Genomic DNA, 25,330 nt, shown 5'->3' on the forward strand with positions numbered 1-25,330 from the left:
GGGCTGCCCCCTCCCCAGTCACGTGGTCTGGTGGGTGGGGACCGACATGAAGTTGCAGAAATCCTGAGCCTTCCCAACTCTGAAGTGCGCTGTGGACGCTGGGGCTCCCGGAGGGGCGCGGAGGAGCCGAGCAACTGCGCGGAGGGAGGGATTTGGAGCATGGCGCAGCTGGCGGTGATCCCGGGGTCGGCCACGGCGTGGCCAGGTGAGCGTGAGTCGGGGGCGGCGGCTGGGGTGGGAGAGGCTGCTCCACCGTGGGGCCACCCACACCCTATCCCGGCTCAGGGGATGCAGGGCACCCACAACGGGAGAGGGCGGTTGGGTAAAGCGGGCCTGGTAGACCCTCAGCGCTCTGAGTCAGTCCAGCCAGCGTCGCCCCTCTTTGCGGGTCCTTCCCTTCACGGAGGCGGCGCGGAGACCCACAGCGGCCGCGAACGCCGGGTAGCCGCGCGCTCGGTGGGGGCGCTGTGCTGGCCCCGCCCCTCCGCGCGCGCACTGGCTGCTCCCCGTGACGTCACGCTCGGCTATAAAATGCTCGGCGCGCGGCTCTCGCGGAGCTGGAGGAGCTCGAGGCTGAGGGCGCCCGGCGAGCGGGGAGCGACCGGGGACGCTGGGCCGGGGGCGCTTCAGCGATGTTTTACTCAGGGCTCCTCAGCGAGGGCGGCCGCAAGGAGACGGACATGCGGGAAGCGGCGTCGCTGCGACAGCAGCGCCGGATGAAACAGGCCGTGCAGTTCATTCATAAGGACTCCGCCGACCTGCTGCCCTTGGACGGCCTCAAGAAGCTGGGCTCGTCCAAGGACACGGTGAGCCCCCGCGGCCGCGCCCTCCTCGGGATGCCCGCGCGCGGTGGCTGGTCACCTTCGCGCCGTGCGGCTCCCGGGGCCGGCCCTTGGCCGCTTTCACTGAGTCACCGGCCAGGCCCCTGCTCCCGCCCCCTCCTGCCGCTGTCTCGCTATTGCTGTTTTGAATTCCTCTCCATCCAGCATCTCCCTGCTTCGCTTTCCCTGGGATTCCGTCGTAGCTTTACCAGCTCGCGCTGTCTTCCGCTCTGCCTCTTCCCTTCGTGCCTCTGTCCTCTCAAGTAGGAGACCCTGCCCTGCCGTCTGGCCCTCTGATTGCCTTTCCTTCCCGTTATTCTTACTCGTAGTACCGAATTTGATTGCATGATTGAGCCTCGCCTGGCCAGGCTGCTTGGCGGGTCCAGTGACCCAGACAGAGGTGACTCCTAATGGGTGTGGGAAGGAGAGGAAGAGGTGGGAAAGGCGGGGGGGTGTTTCTTGGCAGTCCCCATCCCAGATGATTTTGTTAAATCCATTTCCCCCTATGCAAAATCTACTTCTCCGTTTGATTTTGGGCTTATCTGCCTTAACCTTCCATGCTGAGGGGGGAGAGAGAGAAAGGGTCGAATGTGAAGGTTTCTTGAACCCCAGACATCTGTTCATCAATCTCATCTCTCCTCCTACTCTACCCCCACCCGCAAAGAGTGGCTAGAGAGAGGAAGCCAGGTTGCTCCATCTCACTGACCAGCTATCCTCTGGAGCTGGAGCTGGTGCAGGCTTTTTTCTGGCAGGGTCGTTCTTCGCCTTAAGAAGGAGAAACTTCAAGACTGGAGGTCTGGGTTCAAAGACCATGCTGTCCTCTACAGGAGGGGGATGGGTGGTTCAGGGTCACTAGTTTAAAGAATTATATTTGACTGTCATCCTTCAGTCACTGTAGTGGTACTGGGTCAAATACATGTTTAGCTTTGTGGTTTTATCTGAAGTTTTCTTTTTCTTTTTTTTAAAGATTTATTTATTTGAGAGAGAGAGCACGAGAGCAGGGGGGGAGGGACAGAGGGGGAGAGAGAGAGAGAATCCTCAAGCGAACTCCCTGCTGAGCATGGAGCCCAACACAGGCTCCATTCCAGGACCTTGAGATCATGACCTGATCTGAAATTAACAGGCAGCTTCTTAACCACCTAAGCCACCCAGGTGCCCCTATCTGGAGTCTTCTTGTAGTTTTCTTGAATTTCACAATCACTTTATTCATCTGGGCAATAACTTGTGAAGCATTAGTTAAATGTCTTTTAAATGAGGTAGGTGCTCTGTACAATTTTTTCAGCATTTTTTGAGATTTTGGAATATTTAATTTGGCAGGGAAGGAAAGGTGTAACCTGGTTCACTGAAATTGCCATTTCAAGCCCCAGATGACTATGAAGAACTTCTGAATCCACTTGCTTTTTAAAAAACATCTCTAATGACACACAGATACTAATATCAGATTTGCCCTCCTCCATTGTGATAAAAAATAATTTTAGTTATTTTTGAGCAGGGGATGGCTACCCAGTTATTTTGCTGTTTTGTTTTTTGTTTTGTTTTCCAAAGGTAGTCTTCCTGCAAAAGCCACAGGATAGTCAATCTAATTTATGCTCACTCAGAGTGGTGAGTGACTGAAGTACACTCCTAGAAAAGAGAACTCTCTTTCTTTCCTTCTTTCAATTTAAAGCAGTCTAGATTCATTTAGCAAACCAGGTCTAAGTTTTCTTACCTTCAGCCCAAAATAATCATAGTTCCTAGAAGCCTCAGGAATGAATAAAGAGGGAGTATTTAGGAAAAGAAGTAAATGTGGAATGTTTTTCTTCCCCATATGCTGGATTGGTTGTCCTGGGCTGTCAGAGTGCCCTGGCCCTGAGAAACTACCACTCCATCCTTCTGCTTAGCACTCCTTATATTACTTCATCCTATGTAAGAAGAATTCCATCTGCTTTTCTGACTCCAGTCTGTGTCGGTTGAACCACACAGGAGCTTATAACATAAAACATAGCCAGTAGCCTGGAATGAGGAAGCATCCTTAAGAAGAAAGTTATTGCCATAGATATGATGCACAGCAGTTTACTGTGAGACCCTGAATGAGACCCTGAATTACTGTGAGACCACACTTTCTCTCCCTCCCCCCCCCACCTCCATCCACACCATTGCCATGGACTTGATATCCCTTTCTCACTGTTCTCACACCCTTAATGTGTGAAGGATTGCACAGAAGAGCTAGAACGGGTCACAGAAACCAAGGCAGATTGAGGTAGGGAAAGGAAAGTTGTGAGTACTGGGGTGAGGTGGCATGATTAAGCTCTCTTAGAACTGATGTTGCTGCATCAGTACAGTCTAAGAAATAACCTTTTAAGTACCCTTTTGCTTCAATCATGGATACATCTGGTGGTATAGACCAGTGTTGACTCAACTTCCTCTCACCAAATTGAAATTCTGAGGATGCCAAAACTGAATAGGTCTGTAGTACGAACTAAATAGAAGAGGGAAAATGGAGTGGATGGCACCAGAGGGAGATAGGGGAAAGGACAAATTAGGTGTTTGTTGTTGCTGATGGTACAGAAATAGAGGACAAATTAGTTTTGAGTCTGGGGTTTGTGCCAGTGGAGGAGACTGTGGGTTGTTTTCTTTACACTAGTGACCTAAATTAGAATTATACTCCTGGGTTTGTGATTTATCTACTTTTACCATGCTGTTTCTGTAACATTCACTATTTGATACCAGTCTGCTAACTTTTTTTTTGGATTAGCAAAGAGCACCCATAGGCAATCAGATGTGGTCTTCTGTTTACCCCAGGGGGGGTGCATTTGTCCTATTTCTGTTTGTGTGTAGTTGGCTGCTACAAAGTCTAGTGAGGATAGTAATCTTATTTTATATTTTATATTAAATTTGTTTATCTTTTCATTTTGTGATGGCTTTTTTCTGTATTAGATTAAGAACCAAAATTAGAGATATGAGTAATATTCTGTGTGATTTATTATTTTTTTAAAAGTTGATGAAGCTGGAGAAAAAAAATCTCCACTCTTGGAGTTTTGCCTCTTGTAATTTCTTTTGTCTTAGCTACCAGTTTCATAAATGTTCTTTTCATTGAGGTAAGGACTTTCGATTTTTAAAAACAGCCCCATCACTTTGGAAACATTGCCAAACTGCTTTCCTATAGAATTGAGTCAATTTATATCCCACCAGCAACGTGAGAGCCTCACTTCCTGGTATTATCTTTACCTCGTAAATACTGAACAGTATTATTGAAAAAGTTTTGCAGAAGTGAAAAGTGGTATTTTTGCTATAAAAAAAACAACAACAACACAAAAAACAAAACAGTCCTGTCCCCAGAAAAACAAAAAACAAACCAGTCCTGTCATGGGGTAATAGATGCTGTCTTTCCTGTATGATAATATTACAGACCATCAGGCCATATCCTTAGTTGTCCAGCAATAGAGAGAGTGTTTTTCTTTCCTGTCTATGATTGATTCTGCTTATAGCCAAATGCTTCAGAAAAACTCACTAGAGGGGCGCCTGGGGGGCTCAGTCGTTGAGCGTCTGCCTTCGGCTCAGGTCGTGATCCCAGGGTCCTGGGATCGAGCCCCGCATTGGGCTCCCTGCTCCACGGGAAGCCTGCTTCTCCCTCTCCCACTCCTCCTGCTTGTGTTCCCTCTCTTGCTGTGTCTCTCTCTGTCAAATAAATAAATAAATCTTTAAAAAAAAAAGAAAAGAAAAACTCACTAGCATTAGAAATAGAGGCCAGAGCAAGGATGATGGAGCATAGCAAAACAAACTGACCATGAAATGACTAGCTCTGTACTCTGAGTATCTGATCTACCTGATCAGAATGCCGTAAGACATCCATAATGCTACAGGTTTTGAATCAGAGAACTTTGGAGCTTTAGAAGAGGAGCATGAAATACCATTATAATACCAGGATCTGGTGCAAACTGAAGATTTCCAGAGCTGTGATTGTGTCCTAATTATAGGAAACATTATTTGAACACTTGCTGTGTTCAGGACACAGTGCTAGGTGCTCAAACCACAAAGAAGATAGCAAAGTTTCTTTCTACAAGAAGTTTATATAGATTAGGGGGAAGGACAGGTTAGATTAATTTATTCCACAAATATTTATTGAATGCTTATTACATGTCAGTCGGTACTCTAGGCATTAAAGATATGATAGTGAACCAAAATGGAGTTTCTGTCCTAATGGAACTTGTATTGTTGCAAGGGGAGAAGGCAGAAAATAAAAACAAGTAAATATATAATATATCGAGTAGCAATAAGTGCTACGGAGAAGATGAATGAGGGTAAGGGGAATAGAGAGTACAATGCCAGGGTAGGGTGGAGAGGAAACTTGTACTTTATAAAAGGTGGTCAGGGAGGGCCTCTCTGATAAGATTACATTTTAGGAGATACTGAAGGAAGTGAGAGAGCAAAATATCTTGGGAAAGAATGTTCTAGACAGAAGGAACAGAAAGTGCAGAGGCCTGAAGTGTCAGTGTACTTGATGTGATTGAAAAACTGTAAGAACGTCATCGTGGCCAGAGCAAAATGAGCAAGGTGGTGATAGGAGATAACATCAGAGGAGTAGTGGGAGGCCAGACAACTCAGGACCTTATAGGTCATTGTACAGATAGTTGGCCTTTAATCTGTTATGGGAAACCAGTAGAAGACTTTGTGCAGAGGGGTAACATGACATGACTTATTTTATAAAAAGATTACTCAGACTACTGTGTGGATTAGGCTGAAGAGGGGCAAGAGTAGAAGCAAGAAGACTGATTAGGAGCCTGTTATATGGTAATCCAGGTGAAGGATGAAGGTGGTTCAGAGCAGTGTGATAGCAGTGAAAGGGACAAAGAAAGATCAGGTCCTGGATATATTTTGAAGGTAGAGCTGACAAGTTTAGTTGATAGATTACATTAAGGATCTGAAAGAAAGAGTAGTCAGAAGTGACCTTAAGGTTTTTGATCTAGCAATTGGAAGAATAAAGTTGCCATTTACTGAAATGGGTAAGACTACAGGAAGAGCAGATTAGGGATAAGGAATAAGAATCAGGAATTTGATTTTTGAATGAGTTAAGTTTGGAATATCTCTTAGTTAATCGAGTGTAGCTGTTGAGTAGACAGTTCCACAAGAAGATAAATAACACCACCAGGAAGTCTATGTTAGTTGCCAAGGTGTTACAGTCAATAAGCACTAGGGGAGTTCAGTGGAAGAAGTGATTACTCTGGCCTGATGTGACAATGGTGATGGAGATCAACATTTGATTACAGTTTCATCTTTTTATGGTGAGTCAACGACTATGAGATGTTATGGAGAGGAGGCTCCTGCCAGAGTGTGCCCTGTAGAACCTCAGAGTAAGAATTTTACAGATTTATCTGGTCTAATTCCTGACTGTGTGTGAATCCTTCCTATCAAAAATGCAGTCCACCATGGGCACCTGAGAAACCACTGTCTCAGACCAACCCACAAAGCAGATAACAATCAGGAACAAGGCTCGTCTCTTTGAAATAACATGTCAGTGGGTCACACAGAAGGTCTAGGGCAATATGACAGCCTGCCTTAGATAGATCCTCATGTGTTTTTGAGCAGCTGTAAACCCAGAGACAACTTGTCTATGTTTCCATGGGGTAGAATGGGTCACATGTTGTATATTCAACTAGTACACAGAGAAGAGAAGGCACAGATAATGGTGCTCTTTTAGATTTCCAAGACCTGATAGACCTATATATTAGACTTGAAATGAGAGTCAATCAGGAGTCCATGTTTATCTACAAACTTTAAATAAGGACTAAAATGGAATAGGATGATTTCATGCCCTTTTAGGAAAAAAAGGTGAATGGTAATCAGCTTCAATTTTAGGCTGAGCATGAGAATTTTAAATACATACATACACAGACATATACTTAGCAACATTTGAGTGCTTACTGTATACCTGACACAGTGTTAAATGCTCCATATGGACATCTCATTTAATCCTCACAGATGCCCTACAAAGTTCTTACTAACTTGAACTCAACTCTGTCTGACTCTAAAGCATATATTTTATTTTTTATTTTTATCTTATTTTAATTTAATTTAATTTATTGGTAGGTGGCAGGTTGAATAAGCAAAGGGAATTTATATATGGCTTGTCTTGGGCATCACTAAGATAAGTAGATCCCTGCACCTGCCCACCAAATTTTTAAAAGTTTATTGGGAGGACTTGACCAGGTTCACTTACGCATACCATGCAGGTGTTCTCAACACCATAGCACTGTCTCAAGGCTGTGTTCTTGGAGCAGCCTCTAGGAGTGGGAAAGAATAGAATTCACACTCCAAGGACAGGGGTGGGGGTAAGAGTCTTGGATGGTACAGTCCCAACTCATGGATCAACTAGTGGTCATGTCTTTTCCGTGACCTTCCTCAACATCTTATAATAACAAAATAATCCTAATTCCTTTCTCCTACCCCTTGTGTCCTTGCTGTTATTAATTTCATTTCACCTATACATAAGAATATATTAGCATATACTGTATAAAAGCATTATATAAAAGCATATGTAATCAAATATATTATTGCTGTATTAATAATAATTTTGAAAAAACTGATTAAGAATAAGAAGAAGAGAAAAAAAAGAATAAGAAGGAAAGGTTTTATTTTAGTTTCACTTATTGATTTTACAGAGGTCTTCCTGTTATAGAGATCCAGGTTTCTGACTTATATCCTTTTCCTTCTTTCTAAAAAAACTTCTCTAATATTTCTTGCAAGGCACATCACTAGCAACAAATTTCCTCAATTTTTGTTTTTCTGAGACAGTCTTTATTTCTTCACTTTTGAAGGGTAATTTGGCAGGTACAGATTTTGAGGTTGGTGGGGTTTTTCTCTCAACAGTTTATTTTTATTTTTATTTATTTAATTTTAATTTTTTATTTGAATATAGTTGACACTATTGTTACATTGGTATCAGGTGTACAACATAGTGATTTAACTTCTCTATAGGTTTTGCTATGCTCACCACAAGTGTAGCTACCATTTGTCACCATACAGTGCTATTACAGTATCATTTTTTGCCTTTTCTTCCCATGATATATTCATTCCATAACTGGAAGCCTGTATCTTCTACTTCCCTTCACCCATTTTGCTCACCCCTCCCACCCCCTTCCCTCTGGCAACCATCAGTTTGTTCTGTGTATTTATAGGTCTAATTCTGTAAAACATATATTTTAAACACTACTCTAAGCAAGGGTTGGCAAACTTTTTTTGTAAAGGACCAGAGAGTAACTATTTTCAGCTCTTCAGTCCAAACCGTCTCTATTTCAACTACTCAACTCTGCTATCATAGTGCAAAAGCAGCCACAGACAGTAAATGAGTGGGGTTGGTTGTGTTTCAATAAACCTTTATTTGTAAAAATAGGCATCAGGCTGGATTTGGCTTGTGGACTGTATTTGCTAACCCCTATTTCTAAGTGGTTCTGGCTGTGGTTCTATTGCTAGCTAGAAACCTTGGGTTTCTCTTCTGGGAGTAAATGCTACAAAGAAGGTAGACTTATGTCGTTTCCCCAATTTCCCAGTCTGGTCTATTCTGTGGACCACAAAATTCCATTAGTTTGATTCTGTCTGGGTTCAGTGCAGATAGGTAAAGGGATTGAGAAAGTGGCCTTAGAAGTTCTTGCTCAAATCATGATTTTGTGGCATTCTCACAGTACAGTCTACTTCCTCTCACCTCACTTCCCACGCTACAGCCTGATTAGAAGAGTTATTTAAGCATATTGGGTGCCAGATTGAGGAACCTCAGCTATTTCTACCCAGAATACAGCACTGCCCACAGAGCCCATTTCCTTCAGAAACTCCTGATGATAATGAAGGCAGCACATTTGAATTTGCTGCTAAGGTTTAGATGCCTAAACCCTGGTTAGGGTTTAGCAGTGACATTTCAGGAACAGTAGAGAACCAGGGACTGCTTAGGTTAGTAGTTACCTTGTTGAGGTAAAGCATAAAGCAAGATCCATGTCAGGAGGATGACTTGAGAATTATGTCCTGAAGATTACCAGAGTGCCTGTTGCACCTTTCTAGCTAATTACTAATGTGTATTTTGAAGGACATCAGGAAAATAGAAGACAGTTCTTGGAAAGCCAGTATTTCAATAAACATAAAGATAAACCACTTAAGTAAATTTCCAAAGCAATAGTCAAGGAGTGGGAAAGTAAGTAGTACAGATTATATAATATGTAAGTATTGAAGGGATTCTGAAAGAAAGAACTAGATGATGTTAATCAAGAAAGGCTTTTTGAAGAAGTAAGGAGTAGAGATTTGTTCGATCAGTACTATATCAAGAGCTAAGGATATAGCTGTGATCAAAGACAATTAAGGTCCCTGCCCTTGTGGAATTAACAATCTAGTGGGGGAGTGAAATAGTAAACAAGTAAATAAGGAAAATAATTTATATTTACTATGAAAGAAATAGTGGGATATGTTAATAACTAAAGTGGTGGGGTACCCACTTTAAATAGTAGGGAGGATGTCTTTGATGAAGTGACATTTGAGCTGAGACTTGAAAGATGAGAGCAAGCTAACTATTTGAAGTGTTAGTGGGAGAACATTTCAGACAGAGGGAATAGCAAGTGCAAAGGCATTGGAATGGGAAAGTTTTTGAGCAAGGAGGTGTGGATGAATAAAGGGAATGTGGCATGTATATGGTATATAGATAGAGGTTGGAGAAATGGACAGGGATCAGATGATGCAGAACCATATAGACCATGGTAAGAAGTTTGAATTTTGTTCAAAGAACAACAGGAAGCCATTGAAGAGCTTTGAGTAAGGGAATGTATTATCTAACTTATATTTTTTAAAAACTCACCCTGGTTGCTGTGTAGAGAGAATGAATTGGAAGAAGGGTGAAAAGAGGCAGAAAACAAGTTAGGAGTTTTTTGTAGTTCAGATAAGAAATGATGAGCCAAGAAATATACATATATGGAGGCAACCTAGGTGTCCATCTATGGATGAATGGACAAAGAAAAAAATATATATATATGTTCAGCCATACACATATATATTCAGCCATAAAAAATTAAATCTTGCCATTTGTGACAACATGGATGATCATGAGGGTATTATGCTAAGTGAAATAAGTCAGAGAAGGACAAATATGATCTCATTTATATGTGGAATCTAAAAAACAAAACAAAAACAAAACAACCAAGCACATAGATACAGAGAACAGATTGGTGGTTGCTGGAGGGCATGGGGGTGAAATGGATGAAGGTGGTCAAATTGTACAAACTTCTAGTTATAAAAAATAAGTCATGGGGATATCATGCATAGCATAATGACTGTAGTTAATTATAGTGTACTGCATATTTGAAAGTTGATAAGAGGGTAGATCTTAAAAGTCCTCATTAAAAGAAAAAAAATTTGTAACTATGTATGGTTATGGATGTTAACTAGACTTATTGTGAACATTTTGCAGTGTATATAAATATGAAATCATTGTGTCATATACCTGTAACTAATATAATGTATGTATAATGTAATGGTACCTCAATCTTTAAAAATTTTTAAAATAATTTTACCTCAAAATTTTTAAATTTTTTTTAAAAATTGCATTATTTAAAATAAAACTTAGAGGAAAAGTTACATTGCATTTTTTTTAAAGATTTTATTTATTTATTTGAGAGAGAGCACGAGCAGGGGGTGGGGAGAGGGAGAAGCAGGCTCCCCCACCAGCAGGGAGGCCGATGCCGTGGGACTCGAAATCAGGACCCTGGGTTCCTGACCTGAGCCAAAGACAGACGCTTAACCAACTGAGCCACCCAGGTGTCCCTACATTGTATTTTTAAGGTCTAACAAACTTGAAACTTTTCTGTAAGTATACAAGAATAAAAGTGATGGTGGCTTTGATCAGACTGGAGGTAAAGATGAGGAGAAGTAGATCAATTCTAGATATGTTTTAGAGGAAACAACAGCAGTACTTTGGGAGGGAGGGTTAGGGAAAGAAAAGAATCAAGAATGGATAGGTGTTGGGATGCCTGGATGGCTCAGTTGGTTAAACGTCTGCCTTCAGCTCTGGTCATGAACCCAGGGTCCTGGGATCGAGTACCGCATTGGGCTTCCTGCTCAGGAGGGAGGCTGCTCCCTTTGCCTGCCGCTCCCCCTGCTTGTGCTTGCGCTCTCTCTGACAAATAAATCTTATTAAAAAAAAAAAAAAAAAGAATGGATGGGTGTATGGTGGTGCCATTTTACAAGTTGGTGGAAGGGGAATGATCCAGAATGTTAAAAAGTGAACAGGGCTTTGGAGCTTAAACTTATTTTATTACTGATGAAGAAAGCGAGGCTTGAGAAAAGTAATGCCTAGCCAGAGTAGCGATTTGCCCAAGGTAGTGTGTGACAACTGGTCATTTTGCTGAAATTAGATAGACTTCAGGCTCCCTGCTCAGCAGGGAACCTGCTTCTCCCTCTGCCTCTCCCCTTGCTTGTGTGCACACTCTCTCTGTCAAATAAATAAATAAAATCTTAAAAAAAAAAAGAAAATAGAAAGACCTCATGGAGGAATAAAGATAAGATTGGGAAGGAAGATGAGCGGTAGTTAGTGGAAGATCTTAAATGTTAAATTGAAGATTTTGTGTTCGATATAGCTGGCCAGAGAACCACTGTAGGGTAAGGAGACCATGAAAGTAATCTTTTAGGAGATTGCTTGAATTTAGCAATAACGGTAGAAATGGAGAGAGAAATATAAGGTGTTAAAGAGGCAGAGTTTCATTCACCAAGATAGGGAATAAGGGAGAAAGTGCAGGTTTTGTGGGAAAGATCAGTGGGACAAGTTAAGTATGAAAGTACCTGTGGAATGTCTAAGTAGAAAGTTCAAAGTGGCAGTTGGATCTATGTGTCTGAAACTCAAGTGAGGTCTGGGCATGAGATAGGGTCATCATCATAAAGATAGTAATTTATGCAATGAAAGTGGTTAAGCTTGCTTTGAAAGGATATGTACAATGAGAAAAGGACCAAAGACCGAGTGATGATTTGAGAAATGAGCAGAGGCAAAGGAACCAGTAAAAGAGGTGGCCATTAGACAGAAAGGTGGTTTTAGAAGCCAGTGGAGGAGAGTGTCAAGAAAAATGGAATGTTGAGTTTTACTGTAGCATTGTTTCTAATCACAGACATGTGGAAACAATCTAAATGTCCATTAGTAGTTAAATTGAGGTACATTTGTACCACAAATTCAAATGTCTGTAGAGGATGTGCTGTTTTAAAATGCAGAAAGTAGTGGGTTAAATGGGTGATAGGTATTAAGGAGGGTACCTGTTGTGATGAACATGGGGTGTTATATGTAAGTGATGAATCACTAAATTCTACACCTGAAACCAATTTTACTATATATGTTCGGTAACTAGAATTTAAATAAAAACTTGAAAATAAAATGCAGAAAGTAGGGCAGATGTAAGAAAATAGGTACCAAGAAAGAGGTAAGAAATAGGGTGAACTGGCATTATACCTGCCTAAGTTACATTGTATGTACACACACACACACACACACATTTTGGTCTTTGCATGAGTTGGCCGACACTGTTGGATAGCTAAATCATCACCCATTCTCAGCCGTTTTCTACCTGCCTGACTCCTCTATAGAAATTAGAAAAGCTGGATTCTCACCCAAACCCCTTTTTAGTTAAGACTGGCCATGAGAATTCTGACCAAGAAAGATATAGGAAAAATACTGAGGCAATTTCTGGGAAAGCTTTTGCTTTCCTGATAAAAGGGATAGATGGCACATAGTCCCTTCCTCCTTCCTCCTACATGTAGATGTAATACCTGGAGGTGGGGCACCCATCATATGACCATGAGGGGATATCCAAGAGTACAGAGACAGTAGCCCTGAAATTGTTAAACTGCTGAATTATTGCCAGCATCTGCCTACCTCCGACTTCTTGTTGTATGAGAAAAAAATACACCTCCATTTAAGCCATTGTAAGTTGGTTTTTCTTGTGGCTGAACACTTTCCTAATATATGGGGTATATTTTTTCATTTAATATTTTTATAAAAAATACATGTATATTGTTCTCAAGGCCTGCTACACTTCCTATATCCTAGACTTTTCCTTCAGGGCCATTCTCAGAATGTCCTTTGTCTCTCCTCTATTGGATCCTTTATTCTTGAACCCTATGATTTTTTCTTTGTTCATTGGTTTCCCTCATTTCGGTGGAGCATATCCTTCAGTAGCTTCTTGGGGATGACTCAAGCTTCCTGAGTCTTGATTTATAGTTTGGCTAGGTTAAGGAATTATGCACTGTCAGATTTTTTAAAAAAGTATTATTCCATTGTCTTTTAGCTTCCATTATTACCATTGAATTGTCCTATGCCATTCTGGTTCCTAATCCTTTGTATTTGGATCATCTTTTTCTCCTTGGAAGCTTTTGGAATCTCTGTCACTCATAATATTCCAGAAATTCATAGTGATGTGAAATCTTGTTGTGGGTCTTTTTTTCTTTCATTATATGAGGATCTGTGTGGGTTTTTTCAATCCTTAAACCCATATCCTTCAGCTCTGGCTTCGTGTGGCACTCTGTCCTCGTCCTTAGCTGTTCTAGAAATCTGACAGTACATAATTTCTAAGCTTAGACAAACTATTAACCAACCAGAGTCTTTTGAGTTACTATTTCAAAAAGAATAAACTTTTGGCATACTTCCCAGTTGTCTGGGTCAAGTGAGAGTTTTATGCAGGCTTTATACTAATCTATTTCCCACCCTCTAACCATAGAAGTTCTAATACCTCTAACTCCTCAGCCTTTTCAGAGTTTTAGTTTGAATAGGAAAATTGCTTTTACAGCTAGACCACAAAATATGTAATAGCTCAAACATGATAGTTTATTTTTTCTTAAGTAACAGTACTAGTAGAAAGGTCAGCAAGACAGCCCTCTTCCATGTGGTCACTCAGGGACCCAGGCTTACAGTGGCTCTTCTGTCTTCAACACGTGACCTCCGAGAAGGTTACCCCAAGGGTCATCTCCATTCTAACCAGTTAGAAGAGGAAAAGAATGGAGGAGTGTGCACAGGATATTTTTATGGGTCAGGTCTAAAAGTGGTATATGTCACTTCTCACATTCCATTTGCTAGAACTCAGTCCTCTGGCCATGCCTAACTGCAAAGAAGGCTGGGAAACATAATCTGGGTATTTATACAGTAAGAATAGGAGAACATGGATTTTGGTAAACAACTGGCAGTCTCTGCCACTCTAGCATTGTGTGAAGTGGAATGGTGTGAAGCACTTAGCTTTTTTTACTCTTAGGTCAGTTACCACTTTTCTGTTTGCTTCTCAGATTCCAAAATTTTGTCTCTCTTTTTTGCTATTGTTTCCTTTATTGTTCTTTTTGCTTTTGTATGTTTAGGCCTTATTCCTTGATTATGATTTTAGTGAAATTTTGGTTGGGAGCAGAGGTAAATGTGCAGTTACACTGTCATTTAAAACATGTAGGCATAATAAAATGACCACAGAAAAATATTCCTGAGGTTCATATGGGTTTACCAGCTGTGAATTTTCAACTCCTGAACTATACTATCAATACTTTTAGTTGTAAAAATGGACAAAGAGAATTATAGGTACTGACATAGAAAAATGTCTTTCGTATATAAATAAAAATAGAAAATTTTAGAACAGTGTTACAGTATATGATTGTGTTTTTGTATATGTTTGTACTAAAAGTTTTGGAAGGATATACTTCTAAATTTAAGGGTGGTTATTTGAAGGGAGTGGGACTGAGAAAAGGTTGAGAGGTTGGGAGGCTTTCCGTTTTGATATTATATACTTCAGTGATACTTGAATTTTTTCACTGAGCATGTGTTTGAAACTTTTGTTTACTGAAGAAAAGAACAAATACAGGAATTGTCAGCAGGGTCAAATGCCCTAGAGAAGTGAAGGAAAATGAAGGCTGAAAAATATCTACCAGATTTGGAAAGTAGATTTTATTGATGTGGGATCAGAAGTAATCTCAGTGAAGGATATCAGGAAATTTTTGGCTTCTTTAAAAATAGACCATTTAAGACAAGGGTGTAATTAGAGGAGGATATAGAGCTGAGGAGGCAGGGTCTGAGGTTGTGTGTTTTTTCCCCAATATATGAGAACTTTGAGTATGTTTTATAACCTGAGGAGGAGGGGTTCACTAGGGAAGGAGGAAAATTCAGAAGAGCGATGACTTCAAGGAAAATAATTTTGGATTTTTCCTCATTTGCCTCATCTGTCCAGTGATGATTAGACTCCTTTGAAAGATTAGGAGTACTGAGGTAAAGCCATGTTCAGCAAGACTGATGTAGAAGGAAAGCCCCAAATTTTCAGTGAGGAGGGCTTTCATTTATTAGCCTTTGAAGTCCTTTCTAATCTTCAGTTCTACAAAATCAGCTTACAGTTGTACAAATTCAGTTGATTCTGCGGAGCATGGACTTGACAGAAGGAGACACCCTGCTTTAATATGACTTGAGCTAGGAATCCAGGCTTATTAGTGAGAGAGATAAGAATGAAGAATTTGTTTCTTTTGAGGAGCAAATCATTCTCCAAGGAAATCTGACAGAGTTAGCACTTCCTCTAGCTCCTTATCAAGTTAAGAAGCTCTCAGTTTCTTTTAAGTGCCTCTCTCTCTCTCTCCTTTTCCCAAGGATACTAATTTAGAATCTGCCTTGCCAAGAATCAGTGTATTTTGGGAATCCATTTCTTCACCTCACCAGGGTTACAGTGAGTCATGGCTCTGACTCCATTCTTCCTCAGAAATTGTAAGGTGGTAGATATCATTATCTTACCCCGTTCTGCCCCGTTTCCTGGGAAAATTCTAGGCTCTGAGCTTCTAAGAGTGATTTTCTTCCCCCTAAAATTGAGAGGCATCTGGTATGTGTTACATAGAAATTTGGAGTCTTCCCTTTGAGAGATTTTAAATATTATTGTAAACTGAGAATAAGATGCTTGTGTATAGAAATTCCTTAGGTCAAATGAGTCCTTATCATGAGGTAACATTTTCTAGAGGCCACTTTGGGTAAAAAGAGCAGAGCATGGATATGGCTGCCCTGTGAACTCTCTAAGTTCTGTCCAAGAGCAGACTTGAATTCACATTCCTCATTCTGCCTCCCAACATTAGGTATCCTGACATAGATATAAGGTCTAAGTAAGTCTCCTGTTTCTTGGTAAGTCTCTGCCCCTTTTACTCTCCCACTTTTTGGCCCGTGGGAGAGAGGGAGAATGGCTAACAAGAATATGGCAAGAGTTGCCTTATGCTTCTTGAGGTCCAGAGGATGTTAGTAAGGATTATTCCTGTGGGTTCTGCCAGGTTCCAAAGATTGTCTCCTGAGAGGATTGCTCAGCAGGTGTGAACTCCTCTCTCCCCACCCCAGCCACCCCATGGGCTACTCAGCCCACAGGAGAGTCAGGCCACCCAGGTATGTGCAGACTAGGTCCAAAAGCTGAGACGGTAAGCGAGTAAAACTTGAAATAGAAGTAGGCAGAGCTTCTGACAGCCAGTGCTGGGTAGGTTTCTTTGGCCTGTGAGAACAAGCTGCCTCTTCTACAAGTTCCCTGGGAGGATACATTTATTCCACATAGACTAGGGCCATTTCTCCTGAAATGCCTGTGTCAGGGGAGGAAAGGCCTCAGGCCTAGGGAATCTGAATCCTAGGGTCGCTCGGTTCTCGTGAGCCGTGGAGTGATCGCTGGCCCTGGCCACATTCCCGCTGTCCCACCTTGATCTTTCACTCATCCAAGGTGGCCTATTACAAATCGATTTATGTAGTACCTGCTCTGATAATACCAATGAAGTCTGGGCTTGAAGGAAAAATAAATAAGAAGCAAAGGTGGAGCTCAGTTATGTGAGGCTTCTTTATTATTTCTGTGGTACCTCGGGGACAATGGGAAAAGGGGGAAACGACCCGTCACTAAGGATCTTCTGCTTTCTATTCCTCAAGCAACCTCATAACATTCTGCAGAGGCGCCTCATGGAAACCAATCTGTCTAAACTTCGAAGTAGTCGTGTCCCTTGGGCCTCCAAGACCAACAAACTGAATCAGGCTAAGTCTGAGGGACTAAAGAAGTCTGACGATGATGACATGATTTTGGTTTCTTGCCAGGTAATGTTCTGAGAATAGTTTTTCCAGGGTTTTCTGGAGAGTAGGATGTGGGCCCATTGTGATTCCCATAGTGGGGCCCTCTCCTACAAAGTGTATAGAGCATGGGTCTTATCATAGAATTCATAAGTGAGTTTTACAGGAAGTGTATGTAATATTTTTATGCATGTGCATCTTTATGGGAGAAAGGACAAAAGCTTTCATCAGATTTGCAAAAGGGTGTGTGATACACACACACACACACACACGAGCGTGTGCACATTTAAGAGCTACTTAGTATATAGAATTAAATACTGAAAATCCTTAGGGATCCTTTGTCAGCTCTAGATTCAGCAGGAAAAAAGGCTCCTAAAAGGAGACTCTGCAGTGGTTAAAGATGAGACATTACCAACCCATAATTGTGAGATGCTCTCCAGCCCTGCCTTTCAGGTCGCATCTGCTGCTTGCTCCCTTCCCTTTTGCTTCTCAGGCTCCTGCTGAACAGTATGTTTCCTTTCCACAGTGTGCTGGAAAGGATGTGAAAGCCTTGGTTGACACAGGCTGTCAATATAATCTCATCTCTTCAGCCTGTGTGGATAGACTGGGGTAAGTAGCCACTTGTGCTGGGTGGGAGTCAGGTGCTTATGCACTCTTTGCCTGAATCTATTTTGGGGTTAGAGATGGTGAGGGTCTCTACCAAGGTTCCAAGAGAAGTATGCAGAGTTCAAATATCAGCTGAATTCTCAGGCACCTAGGAGAAATCAGCAAGCCAGGAAAGCATCAGGTTTTCCATTAACTCCCACCAATTAAGTTCTGAGCGAAGACCTTTGGGCTCTGGAATGAGAGAGTGTGAGATCCTTGGCTCATAGTTAGCCATGCCCTGATCCTGATATATGCCCTGCAAAGACAACAAATTAGAAGGAGCAGTCCTGTTGGTATATCCCAGATGAGTAAAAGCAGGGATGTGGTTGGTCTCAGCTTACTCAGGGTCCTTCTGGAGGCCACACTGCCCATCCCAAGAAGCATCAATCAGAACTTAGAATAGGACTGCTATTGGGGCGCCTGGGTGGCTCAGTTGTTAAGTATCTGTCTTTGGCTCAGGTCATGATCCCAGGGTCCTGGGATCGAGCCCTGCATCAGGTTCCCTGCTCCGTGGGAAGACTGCTTCTCCCTCTCCCACCTCCCCTGCTTGTGTTCCCTCTCTCACTGTATCTCTATCTGTCAAATAAATAAATAAAATCTTAAAAAAAAAAAAAAAAAGAATAGAACTGCTATTGCTGCTGGGCCTAAACCATTATAGGTTTGATTGACCAATAGTTTCTTAGTGCCTTTCCTCTTTGTAAAGAACATGTAAAATCAAATCTTACTGCTGCCCCTGCTGGGGATTGAGTGTGAGGCAGATGCCTCAGATATTGAATGTCTTTGGTTCTTTAACAGCTAGAATTGAGTTCTTCCTCTTTTAGTCAGAGAAAGCCATTTTGTATCTCTCTTCCTTTTCGGTCAATTGGTACTTTCATGTCTTCTTCCTTCTCTTCCCTCCTAAGTACTAGATGAGCCCTAAGGTCTAGCCCAGAATTGGAAGGATCAACCCAATCTCCTTTTCCACTTTTCTAAGAACAACAAATCATTCCCTAGCTTAATCTCTGTATTGAAACAATCACTATGGCAGATATAATGGTTCATTTTAAGCTGCTTTCAAGATGTTCATACTCTGAGGTAGGACTTGAACAAGGCTTGATTTGTATAATTGGTGACCTCTGCTACCTGATCTGTTCCTTCTTGTTTCTACCCTGTCCTCACCCCTCACCACCACTGTGACTCTTTGAGGCTGGCTCTATGGGTTTTGTACATTGCTATTTAGGCTTGTGGGAGGAGTCCAGGACACAAGTGCTCTTGTGGGAAGAATCCTGAGCTTTTTTATGTGGTGAAGAGATGAGATAAAGTACAACATGATGGTTCCAGAAAGACTAATAATGTCCTGGTGCATAATTAGGCAGCAGTCTGCCGTGGTTCCAGAGGAATTAATAACCATCTGTAAAACTGCAATTATTTTTCTTTTGGATGAGCTGTAACACTAAAAGAGAGGAAATGGAGTAAAGCAGAAATATTGGCACAGAAAGTCCATAATTAAGTTTTTATCCACCAACCCATGATAGCTTGGGTGCTGGCTGTTCCAATCTGCTTATATAACTGTGTGAAACCTGGGTGCTATTCCTTTTCTTCCTCCCGTGCAGAGACAAGTTAAATTAATAAAGACTTTCCCCATGATATTCCTTGCTGATATCAATATCAATATCAATATCAATGCACTTATCAAGTAAGTACCAGCCTCCACTAATATAGCTGAAGACTAACTGATGAGGATAAACTGAAATAGAAAAGGCAAAGAGAAAATTAGACACTGAACAAAAAGCATCTTCTAAAATTAGGACAAACTCCTGCCCTTTTTGACATCTTTTACCCACAGAGGGGTAAAAAGACGTGTTAACTAAATTGCCTTGCATAGAGATGGGGATGTTAGGATGCAGGATAGGATTTTCTGAGTGTATCAACTTTCATTTTTCACCAGTACAGATAGTGACATGGCTTTTTGAGAATAGGAGCTGAATCTTTTCGTTTTTTTATATCCCCCGGCATATGTAGGACAAAGTTCTGAAACAAGTATAGGCTGGCTAGCACATTTTTTGGCAAATTAATCCCAGGAAATCCCTAGAAAAGACCAATGGGTGTCATAAGGTAGACAATATCAGATTCCATCAGAAACCTCTGCCAAGAGGATTCTGATATCTCCCTCTCTGGTGCAGACTCAAGGAGCATGTCAGATCTCACAAGCATGAAGGAGAGAAGCTTTCTCTACCCCGGCATCTGAAAGTAGTGGGTCATATTGAACACCTGGTGATCACACTGGGCTCCCTCCGCCTGGACTGTCCAGCAGCTGTGGTTGGTGAGTAGAATTGAGAACTGGACCTATGGACCCCTATTGTAAACCCCCTCTCTACTTCCACCAAACCCTCATAAGATCTCATGCCTGTATATATTGACTTCAAAATCCCAGGTTTCCCTTTTTCTGTACTATAGACTTGTCCCAATTTTTACTCTCCAAAGTACCAGATTCAAGACATGTTGAGCACTAAGAAAAAGGAGTGTGTAATTCAGGATAAAAAAAATGTAAGGGGTAAGAAACATTTTTGTGTGCCAGTGAAAGTGGCTCCTGAGAGCTTTCCCTGAGCTAGTTGGAGGTAGAGGGCAAGATCCCCTTACTCCTTCACCATAAATCGCTTGATAACTTTCCCCCACTCTTATATTTCCCTTTTGTACTCTACTCTAGACTACTCAAGGTTCCTGGGTTTTATCTAAAGGCCTTTGTCCTTTCGAGTTTAAAAGACCTACCTAGGTTTGAATCTTGGCTCTATTACCTTTGAACTATAATGATCTGGGAAAATTACTTAATATAATAGATGCTCAACAGATGTTTATTGGATGAATGGATGGATGGATGGATGGATGGAAGATTAGATGGAACCCAATGGTGATAAGGCTGACTTCTAAACTAACATAGCAATAGTTGGAACTTAATTTTTTTTTTTTTTTAGAGGACAATGAGAAAAACTTGTCCCTTGGTCTCCAGACTCTCCGATCCCTTAAGGTAGGATTGATTCTACTTTCCCTTTGATTCTTACTCTCTGAGGCAGGGGTCCTCTTACATGTCCCATTGACAGTGGGATCACTGACAGTGACCAGTGATTCTCCTTTGTTTTTAGTGCATCATAAATTTGGATAAGCACCGGCTGATCATGGGGAAGACAGACAAGGAAGAAATCCCTTTTGTGGAGACAGTTTCCTTGAATGAAGACAAGTAAGTGCCCAAATGGGTCAGGTCAAGTAAAATCCATTTGTCATTAAGTGGAGGGGTTCTCACACAGGATATTGGGTTCTGTCCTGCCTTTATCCTTCAGTCTTACCACAAGTATACCCATCCCCAACCCCTAGAGTTCACCATCCTAAAAAACTCTCTAGCCCACATTCCAGAATAAGTAGTGATGATACTGCACAGAGTGGTGGGGAAAATAAGTAGCTTTTAAACTAAAATTGTACTTGCCTTCAACCTAACTTCTTTGGATTTGGTATCATTTCTTCTATTTCTTTCTCATTTCAGCACTTCAGAAGCATAACTACAGACTGCAGCATGTCTGCACATATGCACACATACCAGGTTGACAGATTGAGAAAACTGGGTTTGAACAAATGCAGTAGCAACTTGCTGTGGACCAAGTCCTTCCCTCTAATAGAAGCTCCAGGGGCTCCTTCCCACCCAGTCCTCTTAGTCCATGCTTAGAGATCTTATCTGGTTATAGCCATTGTTTTTTACTCCTCTGATCACTTAATTTATAGACCTTTTGACACTGCCAGGTCTCACTTGTGGCCTACTTCTCTGCTTTCAGGAATTTGCTTTTATTAGTCCAGTATAGGGGCTGCCAGGTTCTGTTTCTCCATAGATACACTTGCTTCTTTTCCTATAGCTAAAATATATGATAAACAGGAACCTGACCTTTACCTCCTTTCAGTTGTTCCAAAGAGGTGCAAGATACCTATGTCTCAGAATTAGAATTTCTTCTAATTCATTCATTGATTTCTCAAAAATAACTTTATCTGAAAGAGCCCAGAGAGATCATCTAGTCCAACTTTTTCATTTATAGGTCCAGAGAGGCAAATTAATTGTCTAAGCTGTTAATACTAAGTCAGTGGCAGAGGAACCTAGAACTCAGACTTGACAAGCCAAGGCTATGTTCATTCTCCCATGCTGCCTCTTTTGTCTTCAGGCCTTGAGAGGAGGATAAAGAGGTAAGGGCTTTAAAAAGGCAAGGTAGGGGAAAAATCTGCTTTGGGGTTGGATGCCAGGAGGATCTGGGTAGCCCTTTCTCCTGTGTGCTAAGTCCACTAAAAGTCTCTGCCCCAAATTGTCACATTTAGGACCTTATTTTGGTGCCTAAAAGCTGAGGGTACAAAAATGAGTGAGGTGACCTCTCACCTTGAAATTCTTGGAGAGGAGGAGAGGGAAGGAACCACAGACAGAAGAACATTAATCACTTTCTGAGATGGAATTGAAGGCTTTGGTAAATAATCTGGGGATCATTATTAGACATTGATACCCTCAAGATCTAGTCAGTATTTCTGGCCAGACTGTTACTTGTCTGCCACAGACTCAAGTAGCTGGGGTCAGAAATAGGGAAAGGAGATGAAAAAAATCCAAGCACACCCAGAATAGAAGGAAGTACTAGGTAGAATCAGTTGGTGGGAAGTCCTACCTATGGAAACCTTTCTGGGGTGGAGGTCAGGAATGAAATTTCCAGACAGGGAACTGAAGGTTGGGAAACTCTTCAGCCTTGTTCTGCTTCAAGGAAAGAGGCAGGGCAAGAGCTGACAATGTTAAGGGCAACTTTTTCTGGCTGCCCAATGTCTGCTGACCCTTCTCAAAATGTTGGAGATCACAGGGGTGTCTCAAAGCTTTTTTGTTGGGTTGTCAGTTTAGGCACACAGATACCTGTAATGAAATCTCCCTTTCAATTTGGTCATAGAAGTACATGGAGAAGTCAGAAAAATAATCAGCTGTGAATATCTTTTTAAGAGATTTCCAAGTCTGCCCTTGGTTCATAGCAGTAGTTTCCAGAGCATTTAATGGATCCCACTTTGAATTTTGCCAGGTCCCAGCAACAATCTCGTCAAGTGTTCAGCGACTTCCTCTATCAAATAACTCTTTGGAACTCTGAATGTTTTTAGACTTACAGAAGTTCCCTAAAGACTAGGAACTTAGTGACCCTCATTTGAACAGCTAGGCAGCTGGGTCTGGGTCACCCCCAGACCTCCTTATCGGCCTTCAGCACCCCCTCCAAATTCACCCCATTTTTGCCTGGGCAGGGCGGGGGGGTGGTCTGTGCCTTTCCGTTGAGGCCTCTCCACTCTCCTCCTCTGCCTATCATGGCACCACTTTGGCCTGCTCCTTATCCTAAGACTGAGTTGAAATACTTCACCCCTTCCTCCCCAGGTTGAAAATTCCACTCCAAGCCTTGACTCTTGGCCACAGGTGAGGCATGTTGGAAGTTCCTTGGCCTGGCTTATCCTTATTTGGATTCCCTGTGGACCGGGTGAGGCCAGGAATTCTTAGGTGTTGGAAAGATGTGACTAATTCTGGCCCTTTGAGTTCATGATTCTGTGGCATCAGAGGGATGATCAGATGGCCTTTAGTGATCTTTCTGGGTTCTGAGAATCAGTCACTGACTTGCCAGTTTTAGAATAGAAATAGTTGGGGTGATCTGAGCTTAGGGTATCATAATCTCAGTGCAGTCAGATCATTTGAATTCCCTAGCCAAATAATTGTACTTTAAACCTCAGGCTTGATAGAGGTACCTAAAAATGTCTAAAGACAACTATGGGAAGTCTTGAGCTTCATTAATCTTTAAATGCTGCCAAGTTGATTATTCTGATAGCCCATATCTCCTTGATATTCATGAGGGAGTACCTGATTTACTTTTCATGGGCTGGCAAGATGAAAAGGTAAGGTTAGTTCTTCCCAGAATCCTAGAAAATTCTCTCTGGCACCTCTGATTCAGGATGTGGGAAGAAAGTGTCTACCCACACTGTGTTCTGGAGGCAGGCAGTAGCAGGAAGTAACCCTATAGAACTAGTACTCCTCTCATTCCTTATTAGATGTCCATCTCAAATACAGGAAGTTTGAAAAATACTGTTTTTGTCATTTGGTATATCTATGCCTGAGTTATATGAGGAAAAATGTTTTCTGACTTTTCTATTTCCTTGCCCTGCACAGACCCCACCTGGTAAGATTTTCTATTCCTTAGCTCAAAGTGTCTGTAGAATGGATCACTTATTGTATCAGCTGCCCTGACTTTTGTGTAATAAAAATACCTTTCCAGGCTGGAAACATGGAGGAGATGGAACTGGATTCTTTCCTCCTGTTGCCAGGCCTCTACATTGGCACTTTTACCTGCTCAGTGTTTCTGGCTGTGTCGGGTTTATTTGTGAGATTGATGTAACAATAAAGTGAAATCTTCTTCTCTGTGTGCTTGTCTGACAAAGTCTCTGTGTCAGGGCCCCTGGAAGGTGAGGGAACCCAGGCACAGCCTAATTACATCAGTGTTTCTCTCATAGGGTCCTCTGAACACAAGGCTTTGAGGTCCTCATTTCTTCCATTGCTACTAGTCCTTCAGCAATCTCTTACTGGCTGTATGTTCTTGGGCATATTAGTGAACCTCTCTGAGCTTGGTTTTGTAGTCTATAAAACAGATGTGATGATAGTACTTGCTACATAGTATCAAATGTAAAGTGGTTGGCATATGGTAGTCCCTTAAAGATTTAACAGTATATGAGAACAATCTTTTATGGTGGATCAGTAGTGTGTAAGAGAATATTTTTCTAGAAAGAGACATATTTATTTAGTTCAAACAAATGGCACAAGTTTCGGAAGGGGGAGTATTATTGAATGAGCCCTAATATATAGTTAAGACCATTGTCTAAATGATGTTTCAAATAAATGCATTTTACAGATGATAGAAACTTACCTTTTAAGTATTAATATTTTAATATTGAAACAGTAAGATTGAAGAGTCAACAGGCAACATTCTTTAGCTATGACAATGGTTAGTTATCACAGTCTAGAATTACAGTTCCACTGCTACTTAGATGATCCTACCATTCTACCTCAAAAGATTTTCTGTCTTAGTTTTGTCCATTTATTCTAAATATAAAAATTCAGGGGCGCCTGGGTGGCTCAGTTAGTTAAGCATCTGACTTCAGCTCAGGTCATGATCTCAGCGTCCAGGGATCCAGCCCGGCATCGAGCTCCATGCTCAGTGAGGAGTCTGCTTCTCCCTCTGCCCCTCCCCCCACTTGTGCACACATGCGATCTCTTTCTCTCTCTCTCTCTCAAACTCTCTTTAAAAATATTTAAAATTTAAAAAATAAATTTTTTTTCATTTTAGATTTTATTTATTTATTTGACGGAGAGAGAGGGAACACAAGCAGGAGGAGTGGGAGAGGGAGAAGCAGGCTTCCTGCCGAGCAGGGAGCCTGATACAGGGCTTGATCCCAGGACCCTGGAATCATGACCTGAGCCGAAGGCAGATGCTTAACAACTGAGCCACCCAGGCACCCCTAAAATAAAATATTTAAAATTTTAAAAAAATATTAAAATTTAAAAAGACTTTACCCAACCTGACTCTTAAACAATGAGTGACTGAATCAAGATTCATGATCATCTTCATAGAATGAAATAAAGAAAATTTAGTTTTAAAAGAGTTAAAAAATAATCCTGACTTTCATTTTTTAAAAATCTATTGCTCTTGTGCAGTGAGAGGAGAGCTTGGATTGAGGAGAGCTTGGATTAACAAAAGTTTATGTGAAGATGATGTTGGTGTTTTAGTTAAGGGGTATAAAAGTATTAAGGATTCTGACAGATCTAGAAATCTTA

At 41.5% G+C, this 25,330-nt stretch overlaps 1 protein-coding gene across 1 annotated transcript; it reads left to right on the forward strand.

Moving 5' to 3' along the window:
* Positions 1–153: 153 nt before the first annotated feature.
* On the forward strand, positions 154–23,885 carry NRIP3 (nuclear receptor interacting protein 3). Its single transcript, XM_028116828.2, has 8 exons — positions 154–205; positions 646–806; positions 16,711–16,872; positions 17,372–17,454; positions 19,653–19,792; positions 20,442–20,494; positions 20,610–20,704; positions 21,005–23,885. Exons 1-8 carry the CDS (start codon positions 160–162, stop codon positions 21,018–21,020), a joined length of 756 nt encoding a protein of 251 aa, XP_027972629.1. The 5' UTR covers positions 154–159; the 3' UTR covers positions 21,021–23,885.
* Positions 23,886–25,330: the final 1,445 nt, after the last annotated feature.

The sequence above is a fragment of the Eumetopias jubatus genome, unplaced genomic scaffold (assembly GCF_037043125.1).
Source record: "Eumetopias jubatus isolate StellerSeaLion01/CBP00866 unplaced genomic scaffold, mEumJub1_p1.0 scaffold_13, whole genome shotgun sequence".
Taxonomy (NCBI): Eukaryota; Metazoa; Chordata; class Mammalia; order Carnivora; family Otariidae; genus Eumetopias; species Eumetopias jubatus.

What these genes read in the sequence shown, in the direction of transcription:
- NRIP3 (XM_028116828.2), top strand. Translation starts at nt 160, where the DNA reads ATGGCGCAGCTGGCGGTGATCCCGGGGTCGGCCACGGCGTGGCCAG. An exon ending in CTGTCCAGCAGCTGTGGTTG is followed by an intron (nt 19,793 to 20,441) that starts GTGAGTAGAATT and finishes TTTTTTTTTTAG; the next exon opens with AGGACAATGAGAAAAACTTG. An exon ending in AGACTCTCCGATCCCTTAAG is followed by an intron (nt 20,495 to 20,609) that starts GTAGGATTGATT and finishes CTTTGTTTTTAG; the next exon opens with TGCATCATAAATTTGGATAA.